Raw genomic sequence first — 27,442 nt, forward strand, 5'->3', positions numbered from 1 at the left:
TATGAAACATTATAGGGCTGAATTGCTGCTGATCTTTGGAAAGAAAGCCAGGGTGAAGAGGTGAAACGACAAAGTGTGTAGACTGTAGGGGGACTGAACTCCTTCAACCAAGACCCTAACGATGAGCGGACATTCGGTATAACTAGAATTGGACTAGGACCACGCGTGATCAACAGGAGGATGGACAAGCCATGTGTCTCTAGGAAACACACTTGGTACTGATAAGTGTACTGTTGAGGACCTGAGGTTTTGAGTTGGCGTCTCTGTCTCTCCAGATTATGAAACATTATGGGGCTGAATTACTACTGACCTTTGGAAAGAAAGCCAGGGTGACAAGAGGTGAAACGACAAAGTGCTTGAGTCGGTCTTACTTTGGGCGACTCAAACCCTCCATCCGGCCAATAGGACGTCAAGGTAGACAAAGACCTTAAAACAAGAAAAAGACGGGCGTGGGGGGATCCGATGAGCTGCCAGCAGCAACCCATGTGCCACGCGTTCTCCACTCACTCACGAGAGGGGTCGCAGGCCATTTCATCACATGGGTTGGTGGTCCCCCCCTCCCCCCTCCCCTCCTTGGGGTTGCCCCCCTGCAGAGTGTGCACTGCCCAAAGAGGGGAGGAGGGCCAGAAGAAGAGAGAGAGAGAGAGAGAGAGAGTGACTTCACTTTTTGTACCTGTAAATCGTCTTTTTCTCTTTTTTGCTTTTGTGTTCTTCGGGGTCAGTGGCATGAAGAGGTTGAAGGAAAATGGTGAAAAGGGTCTCTTTTCCCCTCTTTTAACAAAGTTTACCACCTACCAGTCATGACCACCACCACCATGTGGGTAAAAAGAGGCCCTTTCTTTGCTCATCGAGGGGCCAAATCGTCCTAAGCCTTAGACTCAAAATTGTGACCTCTCCAGCGAGAGAGAGAGAGAGAGATCTCCGTGCCTGAAAGAGTCTTTGTTCGGCAAAGCATTCGAGTTTCTGATGCAACGGGCTTAGGGGAGATCGGTTTCAAGCTGAGTAGATTTTAAGTCCTGTTATAACCGGTTCTCAGTTTTTGGACCATGGAAACTATCATGTTTTCCTGGATTCGGTTCTGGAACCTGTCCTATTTTTTCAGTCCGGTTTGAGATTCTACCTGAAAACTGATTTTTTTAGTCTCTCTCTAGGAAAGTATTACCTATGTCAATTACGGAATCTTGCATTTTCAAAGTATAATCCAAATATCGCATATTCTTGGAATAACAAGATTTGTCCTTTCCTCTTCTCCAAGTGCTCCTTGCGTCTCCGAGCTAAATTCCTATTAAGGTTTTGTTTAGATCGATGGAAATTCATTTTTCATATTCACATGTTTTGTTATCGAAAAAACAAAAAATTACTTACAATAAAGGAAACGCACACACTTGAAAAAACAACTCGTCTCATCCATGCGGACGCTTACACGGAGAATCTGTCATCGAGATTTTCTTCTCTTCTATTTCTTCTCTTCACAGTAGAATCCGAACTCTACTGTTGTTTCAACTTTTTTTAGATCAATTTCAGAATCCAAGTTCATATTCTAACGGAAATAAGGGGCTCAACTAAATTAATGGATTTATGAGTAAACAAGTAGAGATCTATTGTAATTGATCTGAGCTTTTCTTGCTGATTAGAGTTTTCTTTTTTCTTTTTATTTTCTTTTAGCTTATAAAACCAGTTCCAAAACAAGGCGATCCGGTTTGGTTCCTGAATGGGTTTCACCTGGAACAGGTTCCTGGACCGTTTTTAACAGGATCCGATTCCCGGACCTATTTTTCGAGCAGTTCGGTCCAGTTTCTGGGTAGAATTGGTCCAGTTGCACACCCCCAGTGGGGCCGTCCGGTAACAAGGGAGAGGCAGTGTATATTTGGGTCGAACAACCACACAGGCTCATTCGGTTCTGTATGATTTGTTTCACTTCCACACACACAACCAGGCACACGTTGGTAAATGAAGAAGAAGAGACGATCCAAAGGGCTAGCACCAACCCTTGAAGCCAATAATTCCCTATCCACCACGTGAATCCCATCCCTACACCGGAAAAGAACTTTGTTCGTTTTCCCCGATTTGGTAACTCTTTGGATCACCGGCAGCGATGAATCCTTCCCAATTCGTCGACTTCATTTCAAAGATCTGTATTCAAATATCACCTCAAATTGGCTCCACTTTCAAAATTCCAGACCCAGTAAATCAACTGAGTTGAAATGCTTTCACCCCGTAACTTTCGTACTCGATTACTTCAAAAGATCTGGACCCGAGCATTTCTTTCACATGCCGTTGCAAAGACAAAGATCAGCCACCTATTCACTATGCTGAAACTTTGGGACTTACGCCTATACGAGTCACATTAGAGATACTAAGATTGATTCACAAAAATGATTTGTGACAGAACACAGATTCTGGTTGGATGCTTGACTATTGTCTTCTTGCTCAACTAGCCCATCATAATTTGCCTAAGTACTACTAGACCACACTTTCGAAAACCAGTCTGAGAACCTCTTGAGTAATTCAGACATGTAACTCTATTTCATACCCACCAAGGCATGTGGATTCATTCACCAAGGTTCCAAATCACTCTGCTTATGTTCTATTATCACATTTCAAAAGATGGGCCTTCAACTCAAAATCCAACATCAGGCGCACTACCTACCGAGAAAACCTAAGGGATTTCCAAGTTCCATTCAGATGTAAAAGCACCCCCCGCCTGTCAAGTTGCTGCTCAAATAAATATACAGAATGAATCCTGGCCCGCATGAGCAACTTTTTTGTATCATATGAACAGAACCTACGTACCATTCACGGCAAGCTGCAGTCGAAGTAATCTACAAATGAATCTTTTACACCAGATAATCCTACAATTTATGACTGCGATAGCAGAGAAAAGCAGCAGAAGTTCTTTGCTTCGATTCAGTGCACTTTTGCCACTAGGAATAAGATCCAGGAGAAAATCCAAGGCAACCACCATCAAGAACCTCTCAGTCAGGCAAAGCAGTTCCTCGCTCAAGGTTGTTTTTAATCTCAAGGGTGTATTTACCAAAGGCACGTTCAATCTTCTTGTTGAAGTGCTCATTGCGGTCATTGATAGAGTCGACATCTTTCTCGTCACGGAACCTCCTCCTCCTACTAAAGGAATTGCGCTTTTCATCCCGATCTTTGAGTTCCTGTACCATTTTGTCAATCTTATCCTCGGAAACCTTAGGTGCCTGCACAATAAGGTAACATGAGCTAATCAAACTTCAAATGAGCACATAAGCAGCGGCGGGGAAAAAAAGGCGATGATCATCCTCGATGAAACATTACCTTGCCATATTGAAGACTTGAAGCTTCACGATAGAACTCGGGATCAGCTTCTTTCATTTTGTTATATTCGTCTAAGTCAATATCTATATTCTTCGTGCGCTTCTGGTATGCATCATACAGAGTCTTCTGGTTGAAAACTGTCATAGAAACTGGATTAGTCCTTTAAGAACAAATATGTCATATCTAGCTAGGACACATGTCTCTCTATAATAAAAATGCTCCATTTTGCTTTTTGTTTTTCAGTGACGATCCCTTGAATCAGGACGAATGACCAAGTCTAAATGCTCTAGGTAAAAAAACCAACTCTGATGACATTTCATGCAAACGCAGGTAAAACAAAGTTCCGTGCTTCAACCACAACTCATAGGGAAAAAGGAAATGCAGCACATCATCCACTCTTATTAGTACTGCATACATCGAATTTCACCAAGCACCAGCACATGGCTCGATAACAACAAAAAAAAAAGAAAAAAAAAAGAAGGAAGCTACTAGAGTATGTAGGATGAAAACTAGTATGTTACAAAGACATGCATGCGATAAACAAAAGAGAAGCACAAACATAACAGGTTCATCGGCAAATTGAATACCTACCATCCCAACCGTAAGGAGCAGGATCCTTTTCCCATTTCTTATATTTAGTCTCAGCCATCTCCTGCGTATCAAGCATATATGCCTTTGACATATCAAGACCATTAGCATCAAGAAGTTTCCCAATCTTTTTCTTCCTATCCTCAAGCCACTTTTGCTTAGAGATACCCCTCGACTCAGTTGGAGCTTCCAACCTTTTATTTTCAGCCACCATTGCAGTTTGATTAGCCTTCCTCGCCTCATTCTACCAAACAAAAGAAAGACATAAGAGAGGCTATTGATTTCGTTAGAGTGCGATACTGAAAAATAAAACCAACAAAACTTAAATCATTTATGTTGGAAAAGAGATTGGCTTTTGGTTCAAGTTAAATCACACACCATCTTAAGCCTTAACTCAAACAATTTCTTCTTCCTTCCTGTAAGTTTAGTGATGTCCCCTTCCAAATTTTCCTCAGCCGGTGGTTTGTAATCATCGTCAGCAGGTTCTTCAGCATCATCAGTCTCATCACGCGAAGCTGCAACCTCATGATAAGGTAACTTGGATCGGCTGCCCTCTGTGCTAGCTTCCGCTACTTCTGCAATCAAATAGACTCGGTTCTATATCACTGAAGGAATCGAAAATGACCCTGAAAGTTGCAGGAACTCAAAACCGGAATCACTAGAACGAAAGCATGATCAATCCCGCAGTCCCTAGCGAAAAAGTATACAAAACAGAATCGACATGGACATAATTACATGCGACAGGGCTAGAACAATTCGCTATTCAAGGAACAGAAGACGCGGAAACTTTCCATTGCCCAATTGATCACAAAACACGACACCTCCGCCTAAATTCTCCAAAGAGACAAAACCCTATGTGTAACTGCACAACCCCATCAGCAAAGATTGCACCTTGATGGATTTCAATTCGATACAAGCTCAAAAAGAAGAGTGATTGACAGTGAGCTACTGGGTATGGCGGAAAACTCAGAAGCACATACGGAGAACACCTACCCGAATCCCTCCTATCGCGAGCTTTGGCCTCAGCGATGATTCCGAAGCAATATTCGCTGCATTCATGGTACGGATTCGGCGCGTTCCTGCAGTCCGGGTGGACCCTCCTCTCCTCAGACATGCTCCTGGGCTCCTGTCGAACTCCCTCCAGGGCAAGGCTCGCGGGGCTACCAAAATCGCTCCGTCAGACCTCGATCGCCGCCGATCTGGGTCGCCGGGTGAGGCGCTGTACCGGCGATTCCGATGTCGAAAGCGAGAGAAGAAGGGATGGAAGAAAGTGATTCGAAGCCCTAGCTGACGGAAGAGGAAGACCACCTCTCGTGTTTGGGCTCTGTTTTTAACGTTTTAAGTTTGGGCAAACCAACAAAAATATCTAACGGACTTTAACGAAAGATAAATGTGTTAGATACGTATAAATTTAAAATATTTTATATCATAAAAAAAGTTCATGATAAATAATAGGTATAGTTTGAGGTTTTTTTTATATCAGTGAACATAATTGGGGATTTTGTGGCCTTTTTTCCTTGTAAGTTTAAGATAAGCGTTGCAAATTATTGTATTTTTTAGTGAAAAAAAAGTTGGGCATTTTTTGTTTTTCTTTGACCAAAAATATACAGAAACTCTGTTATCATTCTGCGATTAACATTAAACCCCACTAATTGCAGATCCTGCGTCGGCATCCGTTCAAAATTTACGTATTCAAATTTCATTCAGTAGCTCAATATTGTAAAATGATATAACATCAACATATGCATAAAATTTTGCGTACTTTTTGCAAAACATCTTGTATTAACGTTAACGAAAATCTGTGATTAACGTTAATCGTCGTATTATCACATCATTGTTATTCGTATCCCGTTTCAATCAAAATCAAGAGTGCTGGAGAAAATCCATCATGGGGAGATTTTCTCATTATCAACCTGTTCCCCAATTTTAGAAGCACCAATGAGATTCAGCTGCTGAATCTGTTTAGCACCTCATGCAAATTAACACACTGAATTTGACTGATCCATTTTTCTTTTGCACTCTGATGCACCACAACCATGAGCAGAACGTTAATCAAGTAATCTGACAATCCTGCATAGCATGTGAGGGCATCCTTCATTTCGCAGATTGAGAACCACATGGAAGGAAAGGAAGGCGATCGGAATGGAATGAACCAAAGAGAGAGAGTGCAAAAGAAGAGAGATATATATGAATACACTTGATCATACGGCACTAACCGAATGAACAAAACAGTACAAAACCAGAAAGGAAACGTTGGTTTAAGTACAATGATGTTGTATATTTTGCGGCATTAGTATGAAGGAAAAGAATCAGAAGATTAAAAGTTTAACCTATACCCCAATTCCCAAGTAGTTTTATACGGCTCATTGTACATAACATTCCAGGGAGTCGGCTAGTCGCAGAATCTGCAGGCTCATAGGAGTTCCTCCAACTATGACTTAAAATGGTAGCTGTCGACTTGGGAGCTCACGGACAAGGCGGATTTGTGCAACTTGAAGGACTCGACCTCGAGCTCATGCATGCGGTTTCTGGTTTCAGCTAGTTTTGACTTTGCTTCAGCAAGCCCGGCTTCTTTCTCGGTCAGATCTTTGGTGTGGAACTCTAGCAAATTCTTCATAGACTCGTGGCCTTAGTCACACTTGGTCTTTGCTGCCTTGACTGTCTGATGCTGAGTAATCACCTCATTGACCATTGAGATGTCATCGAGCATCTTTCGCAACCATCCAACGTTAATATGCGAAATCTCCAAGTACTTGAGAATAGCCAGCATCTCTTTGACCTTGGACTTGGCCAGGTGCATGAATGAAGTGGATTGCAGCTCCTGAACGACGAAGCAGACGGACTTCAACTAATAAGAGCGCATTGAGATTGACTCAAATGCACAATTGTTGTTGAAGGTTATGGGTCTGAGAGAGTAGATAGTGTTTTGCTTGAAGTATTACACTAAGAGACGTCAAGTTTGGAACGCTCAACAGTGTTACCTCCAGCGTAGGTAAACCCTAGAGTTTATATGTAAGTTATTGGGCTCCAGCCCATATGGGCCCAAAATAATCATGCTTTAAACCTATTGGGCTTGTATGTGAACATATTATTTGGACTATATTAATAATATATCCAACAATCTCCTCCTATGTTCACCATACAGCACAATCTAATACGGTGGTCAGTGTAATGTTCAAACAAATATGAATCATCCACATTCAGTCCAAGACAATCAACTTGGATCGGTCAAAGAGTTTTAGCACTAAATATTAAACTCAATCATAATTTGCAATCTAAATAAGTGAATCATCCTTATCATGAATCTGTTCTGAGATCAGCACATAAAATTAAATATAAAGAGTTTCAGATTCAGTCTAAACTCATCCAAATCCCAAAATAAATCTCAGAATCAGTTCACAACCAACATATGCATAACAGTCAATTATAAATAGGCCATCCAAAATAATCCAAAGCCTTATAAATACAAGAACCAAGCACAATAATGTTCACAAAATAGAGATAGCAAAATGGAAGTCTCAAGTAAATGGACTCCATCAAAATGGGCAATAGCAGATGACTTGTCAAGTCTCTACATACTCTAAATGATATATTCATTCATCTAGTAGATCATCTTGGTCAGGATCCCACCTAGTAAGCTCTCCTCCATCTCTGCCATCCCCTGTAGAATGTCAAATATGAATTTCATATTATTATGAATTCAATCAGGCAGAGAAGAACATATATTAATGTCATAAAGCATCATGATATCATGTTCATAAGCATCAAGCCAGTTTCATAAATTATGAACAAGGCCTAAACAGTTTGAATTACAAAGAGCCATCAACTTTGGTTTATTTGTAAGTGAATAACCATTGTCTAGTTTCAAAGAACATGACCAATAGTCATGTCACTTACAATAACCAACAGGCTTCTTATGCAAACAACTATCTTTATATTTCAATTTGGAATGTCACAATTATTAATTTCTTAAAGTCAAATAATCTAGCATCAAGTTTGGAATGAGATCATTTAACCAAAAGATAGTCCAACCTAGTTGGATTGTATCATCAAGTTTGGAATGACACAAGCTCCCCAGATAGAACCTTTGAATTAGGTTAACGTCATTTTCATCAAGTTTGGAATAAGACAACTCACCCTTTTCAAATTAATCAGCAACCATGAACATCGATGAAACACATAAACTGTGCTTATCATTGTGGCCAACAAAGGAAGATTCGATAATGCAAAACATACAATTAGAAGGTAAGTAAATGGTAATTAAGACATATCTACATAGTCTTTAACCCCATTTCCCCTACTGTTTTGAATAATCGATCTGTAGGCATACCCTTCGTGAGAGCATCGGCCATGTTATCCGTCGATCGCACATCGAGCAAGGTGATAACTCCTTGTTCGTGCAGATAATTCAACAACGCATGTCTCAGTCTCACATGCCTTCTCTTGGAATTAAAGAGAGCATTCTTGACGACTTGGACAGCGGCTTGATTATCACAAAACAAGTTTAAAGAATTAATCTTTAACTGAGTCAAAGGAATATTCATAATCAGATTCTTTATCCACTCTGCCTCTTCGCCGGCTGAGACTAAAGAAAAAAGTTCTGATTCCATAGACGACAATGCAATACAAGTCTGTCTTTTGGATTCCCAAGTAATAGCAGCTCCACCCAAAGTGAATACATATCCACTAGTGGACTTACTATTTCCAATTTCTGAGCACCATGAGGCATCAGAATATCCATCCATAGTTGGAGGATAACCAGAATAACATAGAGCATAATCTTTAGTACCTTTAAGGTATCTCATCAGCCTACTGATGGCATCCCAATGCTCTTTACTAGGATTACTAGTGAAACGACTCAGCATGCCAACCGTAAAGGCTATGTCAGGTCTAGTGCAACTCATAGCATACATGAGACTACCAATCAGTTTCGAGTACTTTAACTGATCGACATTGGTCCCTTCATTAGGACTCAGTCTTTTATTATAATCACATGGTGTCGCACTTGGTTTACACTTACTGTATCCCCAGGTAGAAAGTAGTTGCTCCATATAATGAGTCTGGCTAAGGGAGATGACTTGCCTTTCAAAGCTTACTTTCGTACCAAGAATTGTATTCGCAATACCAAGATCTTTCATGTCAAATTCTTTAGCTAAAGTAGCTTTCACGTCACTCACTACAGAATGATCGGAACCAAGAATTAACATGTCATCAACATACACACAAATGATGACTATCTTATTTGACATAGGACGATTGTAAAGGCATTTATCTGAATAACTAGACTGAAAGCCATAACTCTTTACCACTTTGTTAAATTTAAGATGCCACATCTTAGGTGCTTGTTTAAGACCATACAAAGATTTGTCCAATTTACAAACTTTGTCCTCAAGACCTTTCATGACATACCCTTCCGGTTGTTCCACGTAGATTTCCTCATTTAACTTTTCATTTAGGAAAGCTCTCTTTACATCCATTTGATGCACTACAAAGTGTTCAATAAATGCCAAAGCAAGAAGAATTCTTATAGTTGATAGATGACACACAAGTGAATAGACATCAAAATAGTCTATTCCACTTAGCTGTTTATAGCCTTTAGCTACTAAACGTGCTTTGTATCTGGCTATTGATCCATCACTATTCAGTTTCTTCTTCAATACCCACTTAGAGCCTATAGCCTTAGCCCCTTTTGGCAAATGGACTAGTTGCCAAGTGTGGTTCTGCAGCAGAGAGCTCATTTCATCATCTATGGCTTCTGCCCACAGTAGGGATTCCCTAGATCTCATTGCTTCCTGATAGGAGAATGGATCATCCTCTAGATGGTAAGTAACAAAGTCCTCACCAAAACTTTTGGGAACTCTATCTCTTGTAGATACTCTAATTGGAACTCGTTCAACAGTCAGCCGTGGGGAATTAGTGTCAGAAGAGCTTGCTTCAAATTCTACAGGAGACTCTGAAATTATATCTGTAGATCCAGAAACATTCAAGTCATGATCTCTGAGAAACTTGTTTTTGAAAAATTCTGCATCTCTAGATTCTATCACTGTATTAGTAGATAGATCTAAAAATTTATTTGCAGAACTATCTTCCGCACAACCTAGATATACACAAGTAATGGTTCTAGGTCCCACTTTAGGTCTTTTAGGATCTTGTATTCTTACATAAGCAACACAACCCCAAGTCTTAAGAGTATCATATCTACAAGGACACTTATGCCATATCTCATAAGGTGTCATAGACAACTTAGAGTGCGGCAACCTGTTTAGGATGTGATTAGCAGTTAGAACTGCTTCTCCCCAGTAGGAGGAGGACATGCCAGCTGTAAGTAACATGGAATTTAACATTTCAGTTAACGTTCTATTCTTATGCTCGGCAACACCATTTGATTGGGGTGAGTAAGGAGCTGTGGTTTCAAGTATTATGCCCTCTGAAGCACAAAAGTCCTTGAACCCTATCATTGTATATTCTCCTCCTCTATCACTTATAAACCTCTTAATTTTCAAGTTGAGTTGATTTTCTACTCTAGACTTGAAAATCTTAAACTTTTCAAAAACCTCATCTTTCGATTTCAACAAATAAACATGACAATATCGAGAGAAATCGTCTATGAATGTTAGTAGATACTTCCAACCACCTTTAGTAACGTAATTTCTGAAGTCACAAAGGTCAGAATATATTAGCTCAAGAAGTTGTGTGCTTTTAGAAACTGACTTAAAAGGTTTTCTAGTGATCTTAGCCTGTGCACACACTTCACATTTGTCAAATCGAATAGAAGTATCTAATGGAATGTTGTGAGTTTTAGCTACATGTTGCATTTTCCTGTAATTCACATGTCTAAGTCTATTGTGTAATAACTTTGGATCAATCAAAGTAGAATTCATATGGTTGATGCTATCAGTATCTAAACTCAACCTATACATACCATTAACCATGAACGCACAACCGAAATAACATGAGTTAACAGATAAAGTTATTTTACCATTCATAGTTGAAAAGGACATACCAGCTTTATCAAGTAAACTCATAGATATCAAATTCTTTTTAAGTAAATGTACTACTCTAACATGTTTCAGAGTTAGTAATTTACTTGAAGAAAGCACCAAATTTGCAGTTCCAGCGTGAGTCACCTCTGCCTCACCACCATTACAATTTTCTACGGTATCTTTCACTTCTATGACCTCAGTGAGTGAGTTCTTGTCATTTGTAGCATGACAAGTAGTGCCACTATCTAACCACCACTCAGAGGAGACGCTGGCCTTTCCATTCTTCATCATTCCAATGAAGGCTTGAGGCTTAGATTTACTAATTAACATATTAGTCGCAGTTTGTGGTGTGTCATTCTTTGGCTTCTTTTGTAGCTTACACTCTGCTGCCCAGTGACCCCACTTTCCACAGTTATGGCACTTGCCTTTCTTCTTCCTTTTGAAGATAGTCTTTTTGGTCTCTAACTGTGAAGAGGATTCACCTTTTGATGACTTGAACCTTTTCTGAGGTTTATTGGAATGTGAAACTAAGTTGGCAACTGACTTTTGTTGTCCTTCTTGTTCCAAACTCTTCCTAGATATGTTTTGATCTTTAATGTGAATATACCTCTTTAATTCATCCAAGTCTCATCTCGTTCTTTTCGTCATGCATTTCGAGTCTTGAAAGAACTCCATTCAACAGTAGCTTACTCAACACAAGACCAACAAAGAGATTATCGGACATATCGAGTTATCCTCTTTCAACCTTGTTCTCATGTTCTCAAGTTCAATTAATTGAGAGGTGATACTCGAATTCATATTGAATTTAAAGTCAAAGAACTTCTCCGCTAGAAGAGTTTTAGAGAGCCCCTCTTGTTTTTGGAACTGAGCGTTCAAGTGATCCTATATCTCTTTCGCTGTCTTAAACTCACTATAAGTCATAGCTAGACGAGGATTTAAAGAGGTCAACAAGTAATCTCTACAAAAATCTTCATCTTTGTTCCATTGATATTCATCAACATCTTTAGTGGTAGATGCAAAATCACTCAGTACAGTGTAGAATATTTCACGTTCTTTCATGCCAAATTGAACATGCAATTTCCAACCATGAAATTCAGTGACATCAAATGATTGCAGCTTGATAATATCATAGGAACTATGTTTTGCCATTTTAATCAGAGCAAAGACGTAGAAAGAGTGCACCTTAAAACCTTAAGATGGATTGCTCTTGTTGCTGGAAGCCGAGAAGTCGCCGGAAATTCGCTGGAAGCCGAAAAATCGCCGGACTTCCAGTTGTCGTATCTCAGCCGTCCGACCTCCGTTCAATGCGAGTGACCACTCAAAACGCTCGTATCGACGAGTAGAACAAGACCCAAGTGGTTTCACCGTCTGAAATTGGCTATAATTTATGGGTTCTTGAATCAAAGATTTCGGCTGATCCCACCGTCGAAATCGAAAATAAATAATACCTGCGAGTTCGTCTCGACGAGATCTTCAAGTAGACATCTTTCTTGCTCAAATCCAACACACGAATCTAATACTTCAAGATTGTTGAAGGTTATGGGTTTGAGAGAGTAGATAGTGTTTTGCTTGAAGTATTACACCAAGAGACGTCAAGTTTGGAACGCTCAACAGTATTACCTCCAGCGTAGGTAAACCCTAGAGTTTATATATAAGCTATTGGGCTCCAGCCCATATGGGCCCAAAATAACCATGCTTTAAACATATTGGGCTTGTATGTGAACATATTCTTTGGGCTATATTAATAATATATCCAACAATTGTCTACTATATCACTACAAAAAAACTGGATTTTTGCCACGAAAATTTGCGACGAAAAAATTTTCGTCGCAAATTTGCGACGAAAAATTTTCGTCGGAAATTAACGACGAAAAATTTTTTGTCGCAAAATTCCATTTGCGACGAATTCAAAAAAACCCGGTATTGTTCGGTATTTTTTAAATTCGTGAGAAAATTCGTTGGAAATTTCCAACGAATTTTCCCACGAATTTCAATTTTCCAGGCAATTATTTTAGTGTGTACAATTTTCGTTGCAAAATTCATGGGAAATTTCCCACGAATTTTGCAACGAAAACCCTACTCCTTCCTTATTCAACATTTTCGCGCTCTTTATTCCCGCAACGATTCTCAATTTTCACATTTTCTCTCTCTCTCTCTCTCTCTCTCTCTCTCTCTCTCTCTCTCTCTCTCTCTCTCTCTCTCTCTCTCTCTGCGATCGACGCCTCCACCTGCTCCACCGCGTCCGCGTATTGGTCAGCGCACTCGCTGAGGCACTGCTCCACCACAGGGCCCAAGCTCCCCCCACCGCCGCCGAGCATCCGGCCGATGAAGGGGGCGGTGTCCGTCGCGTTCGCGGCGGCGAGGCCGAGCGCGATCGCCGTGAGCCAGGCCCTGGCCATGGCGGGCGAGTTCTGGGCGACCTCGAGCTCGCCGGCGACGAGGCTGGGCCTCGCCCAGAACTCGACCAGATCTGGGCGACCTCGAGCTCGCCCAGAACGCTCGCCATGGCCGGCAAGCTCGAGGTCGCCCAGATCTGGGCGACCTTGAGCTCACCGGCGACGAGGCTAGCCCTCGCCGGTCATGGCGAGGGCCGAGCTCGCCATGGCCGGCGAGCTCGAGGTCGCCCAGAACTCGCCCAGATCTAGGCGAGCTCGAGCTCACCTAGATCTGGGAAACCTCGAGCTCGCCGGCGACGAGGCTGGCCCTCGTCGGCCATGGCGAGGGCCGAGCTCGCCATGGCCGGCGAGCTCGCCGGCGGCGAGGCTGGCCCTCGCCCGCACGATTTTTGTCACGACGAAACTAATTTTGCCACGATTTTTCGACCAAAAAAAAATTTCGTTGGATTTCCAAATTTTTCGTTAGAAAAAAGTTGTTTTTTTGTAGTGTTTCCAACGAATTTAGCCACAAATTTTCCAACGAAAAAAATTTCGTCGCAAATTTCTAACGAAAATTGAAATTTTTCATTGGAAAAATTTGCGACGAAGAATTACCAACGAATTTTTTTTCGTTGGAAATTCGTTTTCCAACGAATTTTTCCCAATTTTTCGTTGGAAAAAAGATGTTTTTTTTGTAGTGTATCCCCATATTTCTTGAGAATCGCTTGCATAATGGAGGACACGCTAAACGTCACATGGTATTTACCAACCAGGACACGGGTTTCGGACATCACGGACTGGACTTCTTCTTCATCGCTGTCTTCAAAGGAGTGACCTACATCTGAGATGCTAGAGCTCATTGAACCACGATTGGAGTGCAGAGCGCCTTCTGCTGGGTCATCAATGACAGTACTTGGAACAATTTTGGGCGTGAGTGAACCGTGAAAGTTTTCGCCCTCTATCTCTTTAAAGGGTATAGAATTGGCAGCATATTCTAAGCTTTCCGTCGGAGGGTCCTTGGCACGATCAGGCTGCTCAGGAAGCAGAGAGAAAAACAAATCCAGACTATCAGAAAGAATCACCTGTACAAAATACATATGCATCCAGAGAGAGAGAGAGAGAGGATGGACCGAGAGGTGAAGCACCGCAGTGACATTTCCAGAAGTTGGCATTGAATGAGAAGACCTGACTTGTCCCTTAAGGAAAGAGAAATCTTCAGGGTGAATTTTTCCGGAATACGGAATAGGAGAATCAAGTTGTTGTCCTCCAAGTCCCTCTTTTCAGAAGTGTGGTGTAGAGGAGATGATGGAGCAATCGCTGGGGTTGTAGAAACAACAGGGCTATTGACTTTGTCCTGCATGTTGGAAGAGTTTGGCTGAGATTCCGGAGCCTTTTTTGTTCTCCTGATCAAAGTCTGGGAAGCATCAACCCCATTAGATCCTGCAATTGAGGAAAATATCTCAGGATCCGGCCATGCAGCAGTAGAATTGGACTCTCAGTATTCAAATATTGCAGATATATGCACCATAATTTCAATAAGGTGTGACCACATGAGAGCATGTGTCGTAAACAAGGGGAGATACAGAGAGAGGATTCTCATCTGATGCTGTGTTTCTCTTTTTGGGGCCAACAACAGTCCAAATCTGTTTTAGTAACTTCCTTTGGTACTAACAATCATTTCTTCACGTTCATTTATACTTTAAGAATTCACGTCAAGCTGCAGTTGAAGTAATCTGCAAATGAATCTTTTACACCAGATAATTCTACAATTTATGAATCTGCAATAGCAGAGAAAAGCAGCAGAAGTTCTTTGCTTCGATTCAGTGAACTTACACCACTAGGAATAAGATCCAGGACAAAATCTGCTGCGGAAGCCAAGTGATTGAACAATAAATTTGACAGAATAAGAAAATAAATCGGACACCAGATTTACGTGGTTCGATCGTAGTGACCTACATCCACAGGGAGAGCAGCACGGAATTTCACTATAGATCAAACGATACAACGGAGATTACAACCACACTCGAGTCACTCAAATGCTCTTAATATTTCCCAAACCCCAATTACACCCAATAGTTTATTAGTATTTAGCCCCACAATTTCTCATGAAATAATCACTCAATCTCGCGAAGGAATTATTCACAAATCCTATCACAAGATTTAATCTGCTAAATCACTCGTACTTTTTCTTCGATCTCACGCACAAAGAAAACGCCGGGATGTAATTTCACGAAGACTCACGTCAAGCACTCGGTTCGGCACTTCAGTTCTTCTCTGGACATGGACGACACGAAGACCAGGTCTGCCCTCATCAACAATGCCCATGGCACACAAGCACTCACGAAAAGGCGCTTCAAGACAAGAACTCCAACTTCAACGGGAAACTTATATATAAACTCCAAGTATGTCCGAATCAAGGTCAAATTCAAAGTCCATGTGGACTTTCCAATTTAAGACTTTTCAATGGCCGAACTCCAACACATATTAGGACAGCTAATTTCGTATATTTCCTTTTCCCTGTTTTTTTTCCTTGGAATCTTTATCCAACTTGGACTCTGACACTGAATAGAAAATATATATTCGGACGTCTGTAAAATATCCAATTTGAAATATTTAGATTTTTACTTCGGGCTCAAATTCGAGACATATTTTTAACAAAATCCAAGGCAACAATCATCGAGTACCTCCTCTCAATGTTGTTTTTAATCTCAAGGGTGTATTTACCAAAGGCACGTTCAATCTTCTTGTTGAAGTGCTCGTCATTGCAGTCATTGATAGAGTCGATGTCTTTCGCGTCACAGAATCTCCCGGACTACCCTCATCCCTAAAAAAAAAAAACTCAACATCCTCGTTACACGCGCCACCATTGCTCTTTTTCGGAAGGCCACATTGAGGTCCTGACAGCTGGGGTCGAGCTCTACTATAGGGCTCGGTGGCTTGCAAGCCTGTGGCACGGGCTCGAAGCTGTCTGCAGTGCTCACGAGCTCAAGGCCAACCTCACGTGACCTCGGCGATCGGGAGCCACAGGCTCGTGGCGAAGCTAGCGTCGCCTCACCGTCGCGAGTTGCGAAGGATCCCTCCTCCACAAACAAAGAAAAGGATGATGGCATCGGGGTTGGGCTATGGCGATGGCTCTAGATGGTTGTCATGCTGTGCCACTGTGCGTGAGGATAGAAAAATGGCGGGGTAAGAGAGTAGGAGAGGAGGGGTTTCGGTGAAGATTTTTTACATGCACGAGGACAACGGTCTCTTTTTTGATGGGAGGGATGCAAAATATAGGTTTTGAAATATAATAAAAGTGTCTGATATGGAGAGTAAAAGTCGATAATGATTTTCGCAATTACCCGTGAAAACAAGTAATCAAAGAAAATCCCGGCTAAAAGGCATGCTTGGCGATGATTTGATTCTTCTTTACAACTCAAAAGGACCTCCAAAGTCCCCACCCACCGAAGAGCCAAAATGCTTTAATTAATCATAATATACCGGACCAACGTACTAAAGATTAATATCACGAAAAATTCTAAACTGATATATCTGTAATAAATTTATTATAAATTAATTTTTTGATCACGAAAAACTTTAAACTAGTATATTTATGACAAATTTACTTTTCATTAAATTGAATTAATATTAAGAAAATCACAAACTGGTACACCTGTAACAAACGGATGGTAAAATCCCAAACCGGTATACCTATCAAACTATCACATATCATTCGACTAAAAAATCCTAAGTTAAAATTTAATGAAAATTAATGGGGGTTAAATTTATGTGTACTAGTCTGGAGCTTTAATTTGGGATAAATTTATCACAAATATATCATTTTAGGATTTTTCGCGATATTAAGCCTTTTGTCTTTCCTTAAGCAATAACACGCTAAAAAAATGAAAAGCGTCTGCCGTTCCCAAACTACCCCTTTCTTTATACACATATTCCGCCATCTGCCCCCATCTTCTTCCTCGCTCTTGTTGTTGTTGTCAGTGCTGCTGCAGCTGCTGCTGATAACCGAGCTCTTCGAAGTGCGAAGAAGATGTCAGAGGAAGTGAGAGAAGACGGACAGATGTATTACCATGTGGTGTGGAGAGAAGAGAAGGACTACGTGGACCGTCCACCAGCTCCTCTCCTGAACATGGCCGAGGTCAAGTACTGGTCCTTCTACAGAGCCCTCATTGCAGAGTTCATCGCCTTCCTCCTCCTCTACGTAACCGTCGCCACCGTCATCGGCCACAAGAAGCAGTCTGGGCCCTGTGATGGTGTCAGCCTCCTCGACATTGCCTGGGCCTTTGGCGGCATGATCTTCATCCTCGTTTACTGCACCACCGGCATATCTGGTACGTTCTACGGCTCTCCCACGTTCAGTCTCTCTAGTTTTTTCGTGCTCCAGTCCTCAAAGTTCGCTCCTTTGTTTGTGAATAGGTAGCTCAAGAACTCTTCAAAATCTGCATCTTTCGTTGATGGCCTGACGTGGGATAATCTCGACACTGTTTGTTTCATTTGTAGTGGTCTCATGTTCACAAGCTTCTTTCACTTTCATGCTCTAGTCCTTAAAGTGTCGTTCCTTCGAGTGATTGCTCTAGAACTCATGAAAGTTCGCATTTATCAAGGTCTTCAGGGGTTTGATGTGTTTTTTGTAATGTTTTTTTTTTGTTTCAATACAGGTGGCCACGTCAACCCGGCGGTGACATTCGGGCTATTTTGGGCAAAGAGGGTGAGCTTGAACAGGGCAGTGTCATACATGATCGCTCAGTGCTCGGGCGCGATCTGTGGTGTAGGGTTGGTGAAGGCATTCATGAAGCCCTACTACGACACGCTCGGAGGTGGTGCCAACTCAGTGGCTCTGGGGCTACAGCACGGGCACGGCTCTGGGAGCGGAGATTGTCGGCACTTTCGTGCTGGTTTACACTGTGTTCTCGGCCAGTGACTCCTCAAAGAGGGATGCTCGAAACATTCACGGGCCGGTACGTGCTACTTACTAGTTGCTGCAGCTACTAATAACCAGGCTCTTCCTTCCCCAGTGCAAACGGAGTAGCTGTTCGTTTGACAAATGAAGTAACTTTTCTAATGAGATGGATATGTGTTTGGGTGTGCAGATTTTGTCTCCTTTGCCAATTGGTTTTGCAGTGTTTCACCTGGCCACCATCCCCATCACCGGCACTGGTATTAACCTGGCTAGGAGCTTTGGTGCTGCTGTTATCTACAACAATAACAAAGTCTGGGATGACCAGGTATAGCCTCTCTCTCCCCATAAACTAAGCTTTATTACATGAATTAACACATTTGGAGACAGCTAAAAACTATGCTAATCATTTGCATTTATGGCAGCAAGAACTTTGGTTCTTCTGGCTTTGATGACCCTTTCATTAAAAAATGTTACGTGCGAGTTTGGATTTGATATTAGTGTGCTAAGATAATGATTTTAGGCTAGTAATAATTGATGTGTGTGGATGTGGAATTTCATGAGCAGTGGATCTTCTGGGTTGGACCATTTGTGGGGCACTAGCAGCAAGAGCATATCACCAGTACATCATCAGAGGATCTGCCATCAGGGCTCTCCAATTCTTCCTTAGAGCATCTGCCATCAAGGCTCTCCAATTCTTCTGCAGTAATCCCACCAACTAAAATTTTTCTTTTTAATTTTTTTTCCATTTGCTTGTTTGTGTGAATGAGAGAGAACACTATGATGATGGACCCCCTCTTTACTTATTGATGCTTCGTTATATGTGGGTGGGTAATATTTAGACCTTGTATCATTATTATTGCTGCTGTTATTATTGTTATTATTGTTCATGATTAGTGGTGGAAGTGTTCCCATCTTTTCTTTCGTATTCTATCCCCTAAGATTGCGCACATTCCTGTAAAAAAATCAACCCGACAAATAATCCAAAGAAATAACACACCACCCAACCCTGATCAAGACGAGTGTGTAGACTGTAGGGGGACTTAAATCCTTCAACCAAGACCCTAACGATGAGCAGAGAGACATTCAGTAGAAACTAGAATTGGACTAGGAACACGCGTGATCAATAGGAGGATGAACATTTCCACGTGTATCTAGGAAACACACCTGGTACTGATAAGTATACTGATGAGGTTTTTTTTTTTTTGGGTCTAAACTGATGAGGTTTTGAGTTGGCGTCTTGGTCTCGTCAGATTTTGAAACGTTATAGTGTCTCCACTGAGGGCTGAATTGCTATTTGATCTTTGCAAAGAAAGCCAGGGTGACAAGAGGTGAAAGGACAAGTGCTGTCCTACTTTGGGGGACTCAAAACCTCCACCCAGCCAATAGGACGTCAAAGTAGACAGACCAGAAAAGAAAAAGAGGGTGTGGGGATCCGATTCCCAAAGGGGGTGGAGGGCCAGAAGAGAGAGAGAGAGTGACTTCATTTCTGTACCTGTAAATCCTCTTTTTCTCTTTTTGCTTTTGCGTTCTTCGGGGTCAGTGGCACGAAGAGGTTGAAGAAAATGGTGAAAAGGGGTCTCTTTTCCCTTCTTTTAACAAAGTTTACCACCCATCAGTCATGACCGCCGCCGCCATGTAAGTAAAAGGGTCCCTTTCTTTGCAATCAGGGGGCCAATTCGTCCCAAGCCCAAAGACAAAATTGTGACCTCTCCAGAGAGAGAGAGAGTTCCCCGTGCCAGAAGGACTCTTTGGTCGGTAAAGTGCTCAAGTCTTTGATGCACGGTAAAGTGCTCAAGTCTTTGATGCAGTGAGGCTCAGGAGTAATCGGTTCCAGAATAGGTACAGCAAAGTGTTTGAGTCTCTGATATAGTGAGGCTTAGGGATGATTGGTTCCGGAATGAGTAAGTTCTAGGCCCCAATTTTTACCTACCCTGTTTGCCTAGATTCGATTATGGAGCCTACCCTATTTTCCTGGTCCGATTCAAGGGTCTATCCAAGCACCTGTTTGATTTACTGGTCAGTCGATTTACTGGGTGAATGCATTTCAGCTCAGTCGATTTACTGTCGTATGCTTGATTATGGTCTTCTTGCTCAACTAGTCCATTATAATTTGCCAAAGTACTAACTAGACCACACTCTCGAAAACCAGTGTGAGAACCTCTAGAATAATTCGGACGTGTAACTCTATTTCATACCCACCAAGGCATGTGGATTCATTCACCAAGGTTCCACGTAACTCTGCTTATGCTCTATTCGGACGTGTAACCTAAGGGATTTCCAAGTTCCATTCAGATGCAAAAGCACCCCGCCTGTCAAGTTGCTGCAAAAAGAAATATCCAGAATGAATCTCAGTCGCCACGAGCAACTTTTTTGTATCACGTGAACAGAACCTACGTGCCATTCACGGCAAGCTGCAGTCGAAGTAATCTAAAAGCGCATCTTTTACACCAGATAATTCTACAATTTATGACTCTGCAATAGCAGAGAAAAGCAGCAGAAGTTCTTTGCTTCGATTCAGTGCACTTACACCACTAGAAATAAGATCCAGGACAAAATCCAAGGCAACAAACCATCAAGTACCTCTCAGTCAGGCAAAGCAATTCCTCGCTCAAGGTTGTTTTTAATCTCAAGGGTGTATTTCCCAAAGGCACGTTCAATCTTCTTGTTGAAGTGCTCATTGCGGTCATTGGTAGAGTCAATGTCTTTCTCGTCATGGAATCTCCTCTCCCTACTAAAGGACTTGCGCTTTTCATCCCAGTCTTTGAGTTGCTGTACCATTTTGTCAATCTTATCCTCGGAAACCTTAGGTGCCGGCACAATAAGGTAACATGAGCTAGTTAAACTTCAAATGAGCATATAACCAGCGGCGGGGAAAAATTATCCTTGATTTACCTTGCCATATTGAAGACTTGGGATCAGCTTCTTTCATTTTGTTATATTCGTCTAAGTCAATATCTATATTCTTCGTGCGCTTCTTGAATGCAATATAAGGAATCTTCTGGTTGAAGACTGTTGGAGAAACTGCATTAGTCCTTTAAGAACAAATACATCATATCTAGCTAGGACACATGTCTCTCTATAATAAAAATGCTCCATCTTGCATTTTGTTTTTCAGTGACGATCCCCTGTATCAGGACAAATGACCAAGCCTAAACGCTCTAGGTAAAGTAAATATCTTTGATGACATTTCATGCAACTGCAGGTAAAATAAAGTTATGTGCTTCAACTAAAACTAATAGGGAAAAAGGAAATACAGCACATCACCCACTCTTATTAGCACTACATACATCAAATTTCACCAAGCAACCACCCCATGGCTCGAAACAACGAAAACAAAAAGAAGGAAGCTACTAGAGTACGTAGGACAGAAACTAGTATGTAACAAATGCACGCACGCAATAAGCAAAGAGAAGCACAAACATACCAGGTTCATCAGCAGATTGAATACGTACCAACCCAACCGTAAGGAGCAGGATCCTTTTCCCATTCATATATTTAGTCGCGGCCATCTCCTGTGTATCTAGTGTATATGCCTTTGACACATCAAGACCACTAGCATCAAGAAGTTTCCCAATCTTTTTCTTCCTATCGTCTAGCCACTTTTGCTTAGAGATACCCCTCAACTCAGTTGGAGCTTCCAACTTTTTATTTTCAGCCACCAATGTAGTTTGATTAGCCTTCCTCGCCTCATTCCACCGAACAAAAGAAAGACATAAGAGAGGCTATCGATTTCCTTAAAGTACAATACTGAAAAATCAAACAAACAAAACTTAAATCGTTTATGTTGGAAAAGAGATTGGCTTTAGTTCAAGTTAAATTACACACCATCTTAGGCCTTAACTCAAACAATTTCTTCTTCCTTCCTGTAAGTTTAGTGATGTGCCCCTCCACAGTTTCCTGCACCGGCGGTTTGTTATCATCGTCAGCAGGCTCTTCAGCATCATCTATCTCATCACGCGAAGCTCCAACCTCATGATAAGGTAGCTTACAATGGCTGCTCTCTGCACTAGCTTCTGATACTTCTGCAATCAAATAGACTCAATTTGATATCACTGAAGAAATCGAAATGACCCTCAAAGTTGCAAGGACTCAAAACCGGAATTACTAGAACATAAGTATATGATCATCGTGCGGTCCTTAGCGAAAAAGTACTCAAAACAGAATCAACTTGGATATGATTACATGCGACAGGGCTAGAACAATTCGTTATTCAAGGAACAGAAGACGCGGAAACTCTCTATTGCCCAATTGATCACAAGACATGACACTTACGAAATTCTCCATAAGACAAAAACCTACATACCTGCACAGCCCCATCAGCAAAGGTTGCACCATGATGGATTTTCATTTGTTAATCAAATACAAGCTCTAAAGAAGAGTGACTGACATTAAGCTACTGGTTATGGCAGAAAACTCAGAAGCACATACAGAGAACACCTACCCGAATCTCTCCTATCACGAGCTTTGGCCTCAGTGATGATTCTGAAGCAATATGCACTGCATTCATGGTATGGATTCGAAGCGTTCCTGCAGTCTGGGTGGGTCATTGCAGTTTGATTAGCCTTCCTCGCCTCATTCTACCGAACAAAAGAAAGACATAAGAGAGGCTATTCATTTCGTTGGAGTTCAATACTGACAAATAAAACAAACAAAACTTAAATCGTTTATGTTGGAAAAGAGATTGGCTTTTGTTTAAGTTAAATTACACACCATCTTAGACCTTAACTCAAACAATTTCCTCTTCCTTCCTGTAAGTTTAGTGATGTCCCCCTCCACATTTTCCTCAACCGGCGGTTTGTTATCATCTTCAGCATCTATCTCATCACGCGAAGCTGCAACCTCATGATAAGATAGCTTAGAATGGCTTCCCTCTGCGCTAGCTTCTGTTACTTCTGCAATCAAATAGGATATCACCGAAGAAATTGAAAAGACCCTCAAAGTTGCGGGGACTCAAAACCGGAATTAATAGAACGAAGGTATGATCATTGTGCGATCCCTAGCGAAAGAGTCAAAACTGAATCAACTTGGACATGATTACATGTGACAGGGCTAGAACAATTCGATATTCAAGGAACAGAAGACGCGGAAACTTTCTATTGCCCAACTGATCACAAGCCATGACACTTCTCAAATTCTCCAAAAGACAAAAACCTACATACCTGCACAGCCCATCAGCAAAGGACGCACCATGACAGAATTTCATTTGTTAATCACATACAAGCTCAAAAGAAGAGTGATTGACATTGAGCAACTGGATATGGCGGAAAACTCAGAAGCACATACAGAGAACACCAACCCGAACCTCTCTTATCATGAGCTTTGGCCTCAGCGATGATTCTGAAGCAATATGCACTGCATTCGTGGTACGGATTCGACACATTCCTGCAGTCCAGGTAGGCCACTGCAGTTTGATTAGCCTTCCTCGCCTCATTCTACAGAACAAAAGAAAGACATAAGAGAGGCTGTTGATTTCATTGGAGTTCAATACTGAAAAATAAAACAAACAAAACTTAAATCATTTATGTTCGAAAAGAGATTGGCTTTTGTTTAAGTTAAATTACACACCATCTTAGGGCTTAAATCAAACAATTTCTTCTTCCTTCCTGTAAGTTTAGCGATGTCCCCCTCCACATTTTCCTCAACTGGCGGTTTGTTATCATCGTTAGCAAGCTCTTCAGCATCATATATCTCATCACGCGAAGCTGCAACCTCATGATAAGGTAGCTTAGAGTGGCTGCCCTCTGCGTTAGCGTCCGCTACTTCTGCAACCGAATAGATTCAGTTTGATATCACTGAAGAAATCGAAATGACCCTCAAAATTGCAGGGACTCAAATCAGGAATCACTGGAATGAAAGTACGATCATCGTGCGGTCCCTAACGAAAAAGTATTCAAAACAGAATCAACTAGGACATGATTACATGCGACAGGGCTAGAACAATTTGTTATTCAAGGAACAGAAGACGCGGAAAACTTTCTATTGCCCAACCAACCACAAGATATGACACTTTCGAAATTGTCCAAAAGACAAAAACCTACATACCTGTACAGCCCCATTAGCAAAGGTTGCACCATGATGGATTTTCATTTTTTAATCAAATACAAGCTCAAAAGAAGAGTGACTGACACTGAGCTACTGGATATGGAGGAAAACTCAGAAGCACATACAGAGAACACCAACCCGAATCTCTCCTATCACGAGCTTTGGCCTCAGCGATGATTCTGAAGCAATATGCACTGCATTCGTGGTATGGATTCGACGTGTTTCTGCAGTCCGGGTGGGCCATTGTAGTTTGATTAGCCCTCCTTCCCTCATTCTAACAGACAAAAGAAAGACATAAGAGAGGCAGTTGATTTCGTTAGAGTACAATACTGAAAAATAAAACAAACAAAACTTAAATCATTTATGATGGAAAAGAGATTGGTTTTTGTTTAAGTTAAATTACACACCATCTTAGGCCTTAATTCCAACAATTTCTTCTTCCTTCCTGTAAGTTTAGTGATGTCCCCCTCCACATTTTCCTGTACCGGCGGTTTGTTATCATCGTCAGCAGGCTCTTCAGCATAATCTATCAAATTACGCGAAGCTGCAACCTCATGATAAGGTAGCTTAGAATGGCTGCCCTCTTTGCTAGCTTCTTCTACTTCTGCAATCAAATAGACTCAGTTTGATATCACTGAAGAAATCGAAATGACCCTCAAAGTTGCAGGTACTCAAAACTGGAATCGCAAGAATGAAAGTATGATCATCGCGTGGTCCCTAGAGAAAAATTATTCAAAACAGAAGCAACTTGGACATGATTACATGCGACAGGGCTAGAACAATTCGTTATTCAAGGAACAGGAGACACGGAAACTTTCTATTGCCCAACTGATCACAAAACACGACACCTCTGAAATTCTCCAAAAGACAAAACCCTATATACACCTGTACAACCCCATCAGCAAAGATTGCACCATGATGGATATTAACTTGAAACAAGCTCAAAAGAAGAGTGATTGACAGTGAGCTACTGGACATGGCAGAAAACTCAGAAGCGCATGCAGAGAACACCTACCTGAATCTCTCTGATCACGAGCTTTGGCCTCAGCGATGATTCTGAAGCAATATGCACTGCATTCATGGTACGGATTCGATGTGTTCCTGCAGTCCGGGTGGGCCATTGCAGTTTGATTAGCCTTCCTCGCCTCATTCTACCAAACAAAAGAAAGACATAAGAGAGGCATTTGATTTCGTTAGAGTACAATACTAATATATAAAACAAAGAAAACTTAAATAATTTATGTTGGAAAAGAGATTGGCTTTTGTTCCAGTAAAGTTACACACCATCTTAGGCCTTAACTCAAACAATTTCTTCTTCCTTCCCGTAAGTTGAGTGATGTCCCCCTCCACATTTCCCTCAACCGGCGGTTTTTTATCATCGTCAGCATCTATCTCATCATGCGAAGCTGCAGCCTCATGATAATGTAGTTTGGAATGGCTGCCCTTCGCGCTAGCTTCTGCAATCAAATCAAATAGACTCAGTTTGACATCACTGAAGGAATCGAAATTACCCTCATAGTTGCAGGGACTCAAAACCGGAATTATACTAGAACGAAAGTACGATCATCGTGCGGTCCCTAGCGAAAGAGTATTCAAAACAGAAGCAACTTGGGCATGATTACATGCGACAGGGCTAGAACGATTCGTTATTCAAGGAACAGAAGGCGCGGAAAACTTTCTATTGCCCAAAAAATCACAAAACACGACACTTAGGAAATTCTCCAAAAGACAAAACCCTATATACACCTGTCCAGCCCCATCAGCAAAGGTTGCACCATGATGGATTTTGACTCGACACAAGCTCAAAAGAAGAGTGATCGACGTTGAGCCACTGGATATGGCGGAAAACTCAGAAGCACATGCAGTGAACACCTACCCGAATCTCTCCTATCACGGGCTTTGGCCTCAGCGACGATGATTCTGAAGCAATACGCACTGCATGCATGGTACGGATTCGGCGCGTTCCTGCAATGCGGGTGGACCCTCCTCTCTTCAGACATACTCCCGGGCTCCTGCCGAGCTTCCTCAAAAGCAAGACTCGCAGGGCTACCGAAATCGCTCGTCGGCCCACGATCGCCGCCGTTCTGTCTCGCCGAGTGCGGCGGTTCTGACGTGGAAAGGGAGAGAAGAAGGAACGCAAGAAATAAAACATGAAAGTAACTATTTATAGGTAGGGCGTCAAAATGGGTCACAAATGAAAATTATTCGTATAAGAATTACCTTAATTTTAAGGTATGAGTTATAAATGGGTTTAAGAAAAAAAGCCCGAAGAAAATGGGTTTTATTTGGGTCTTTTAAAGTGCGTTTGGCAACCGGTCAAACAATAACTATTTCTATTTTTTTATTGTCAGAATCAGTTTTGGAACAGAAATCCGTTTGATAAATTTTTTTTTCCCAGGCACAAATTTGCAAAAATTTGTTTTCAGAATTAGTTTTGGAATAGAATCAAGAAGCAAAAAAAAATTGCTTCTTGATTCTGGGAACAAGAATCAAAAATGAAAAAGAATTTTTTTTTTCTTCTTCTTCTTCTTCTTGGCCGGCTGTCGGCCACCGGCGACCGGCCATAGGCCAGGGCCGGCGAGGGCGTTGCGGCCCTTGTCGGATCTGGCGTTGGTGACTCTCGCCGCCACCCTTGCCTAGGCTACCGAGGACGGCCCTCGCCCAGGCCGCTAGCCACCCTCAACGGATCTGGCGAGAGCGGCGGCGAGGGTCTAGCTCTCGCCAAATTTGGGGAGGGCTACACTCGCCCAAGCCGCGAGCCACCCTCGCCCAGACGGCAAGGGTCTAGCCTTGTCCGGAGCCAGCGAGGGCCACGATGCCCTCGCAGGCCCTGGCCTGTGGCCAGTCGCCGGTGACCTAGCCATGGCCTAAGAAGGGAAAGAAGAAGAAAAAAAAGAAAAAAGAAAGAAAGAAATATTAAAAAATTTAAAATATTATTAATAAAAAGAATTTTTGTGCAGTTATTAAACGCATTTATGTTCTTTTTCTAAATTTTGGGTAATTACCAAATATTTTCAAATGCTTAGAAATTATTCCGGGTACAGAATAAAAAAGAATTATTTTTGAACAAAAATTATTTTCAAGAATAGAATGGTTGCTAAATGCACCTTTACAAACCCATTTCCAATCCATTTATTCAACTCTGTGCTTCTTGTCCTCTCTCTCTCTTTTGCTTCATCTCCATCTTCCTCACCTTCTCTCTCTTCCAATGGACCTCCCCGATCTCCGTCCGCTCTTACCAGATTCTCGAAGTG

General features: G+C 41.7%; 2 protein-coding genes and 1 pseudogene across 3 annotated transcripts; 1 reads left to right on the forward strand and 2 right to left on the reverse strand.

Annotated features, from left to right (window-relative positions):
* Positions 1-2,753: 2,753 nt before the first annotated feature.
* On the reverse strand, positions 2,754-5,224 carry LOC115672643 (uncharacterized). Of its 2 annotated transcripts, none has more exons than XM_056314129.1 (5): positions 4,882-5,224; positions 4,267-4,460; positions 3,892-4,132; positions 3,301-3,437; positions 2,754-3,203 (listed from the first exon to the last, which is right to left on the reverse strand). In XM_056314129.1, exons 1-5 carry the CDS (start codon positions 5,000-5,002, stop codon positions 2,976-2,978), a joined length of 921 nt encoding a protein of 306 aa, XP_056170104.1. In that variant the 5' UTR covers positions 5,003-5,224; the 3' UTR covers positions 2,754-2,975. The 2 variants fall into 2 exon arrangements, with proteins under 2 accessions (XP_056170104.1, XP_056170103.1); XM_056314128.1 differs by having other exon boundaries at positions 4,267-4,463; positions 4,882-5,223.
* Positions 5,225-17,201: 11,977 nt separating this feature from the next.
* On the forward strand, positions 17,202-19,039 carry LOC115672644 (probable aquaporin PIP2-8; annotated as a pseudogene).
* A 1,530-nt stretch (positions 19,040-20,569) lies between these two features.
* LOC115672495 (uncharacterized) lies at positions 20,570-26,017 on the reverse strand. The gene is made up of 10 exons (XM_056314127.1): positions 25,935-26,017; positions 25,473-25,645; positions 25,204-25,339; positions 24,596-24,792; positions 24,327-24,462; positions 23,712-23,908; positions 23,443-23,578; positions 22,857-23,038; positions 22,588-22,723; positions 20,570-22,168 (listed from the first exon to the last, which is right to left on the reverse strand). The coding sequence occupies exons 2-10, from the start codon at positions 25,473-25,475 to the stop codon at positions 21,954-21,956; spliced, it is 1,338 nt and encodes a 445-aa protein (XP_056170102.1). The 5' UTR covers positions 25,476-25,645; positions 25,935-26,017; the 3' UTR covers positions 20,570-21,953.
* Between the last annotated feature and the right edge of the window lie 1,425 nt (positions 26,018-27,442).

Source organism: Syzygium oleosum, unplaced genomic scaffold (assembly GCF_021117445.2).
Source record: "Syzygium oleosum isolate NSW1041296 unplaced genomic scaffold, Sole_v2.1 Sole_v2.08, whole genome shotgun sequence".
NCBI lineage: Eukaryota > Viridiplantae > Streptophyta > Magnoliopsida > Myrtales > Myrtaceae > Syzygium > Syzygium oleosum.

What these genes read in the sequence shown, in the direction of transcription:
- LOC115672643 (XM_056314128.1), bottom strand. Translation starts at nt 5,002, where the DNA reads ATGTCTGAGGAGAGGAGGGTCCACCCGGACTGCAGGAACGCGCCGAAT. An exon ending in TTGAGTTAAGGCTTAAGATG is followed by an intron (nt 4,133 to 4,266) that starts GTGTGTGATTTA and finishes TTTGTTTGGTAG; the next exon opens with AATGAGGCGAGGAAGGCTAA. An exon ending in CAAGTCTTCAATATGGCAAG is followed by an intron (nt 3,204 to 3,300) that starts GTAATGTTTCAT and finishes CTTATTGTGCAG; the next exon opens with GCACCTAAGGTTTCCGAGGA.
- LOC115672495 (XM_056314127.1), bottom strand. An exon ending in TGGAATTAAGGCCTAAGATG is followed by an intron (nt 24,463 to 24,595) that starts GTGTGTAATTTA and finishes TTTGTCTGTTAG; the next exon opens with AATGAGGGAAGGAGGGCTAA. An exon ending in TCGTGATAGGAGAGATTCGG is followed by an intron (nt 22,169 to 22,587) that starts GTAGGTGTTCTC and finishes ATTTGATTGCAG; the next exon opens with AAGTATCAGAAGCTAGTGCA.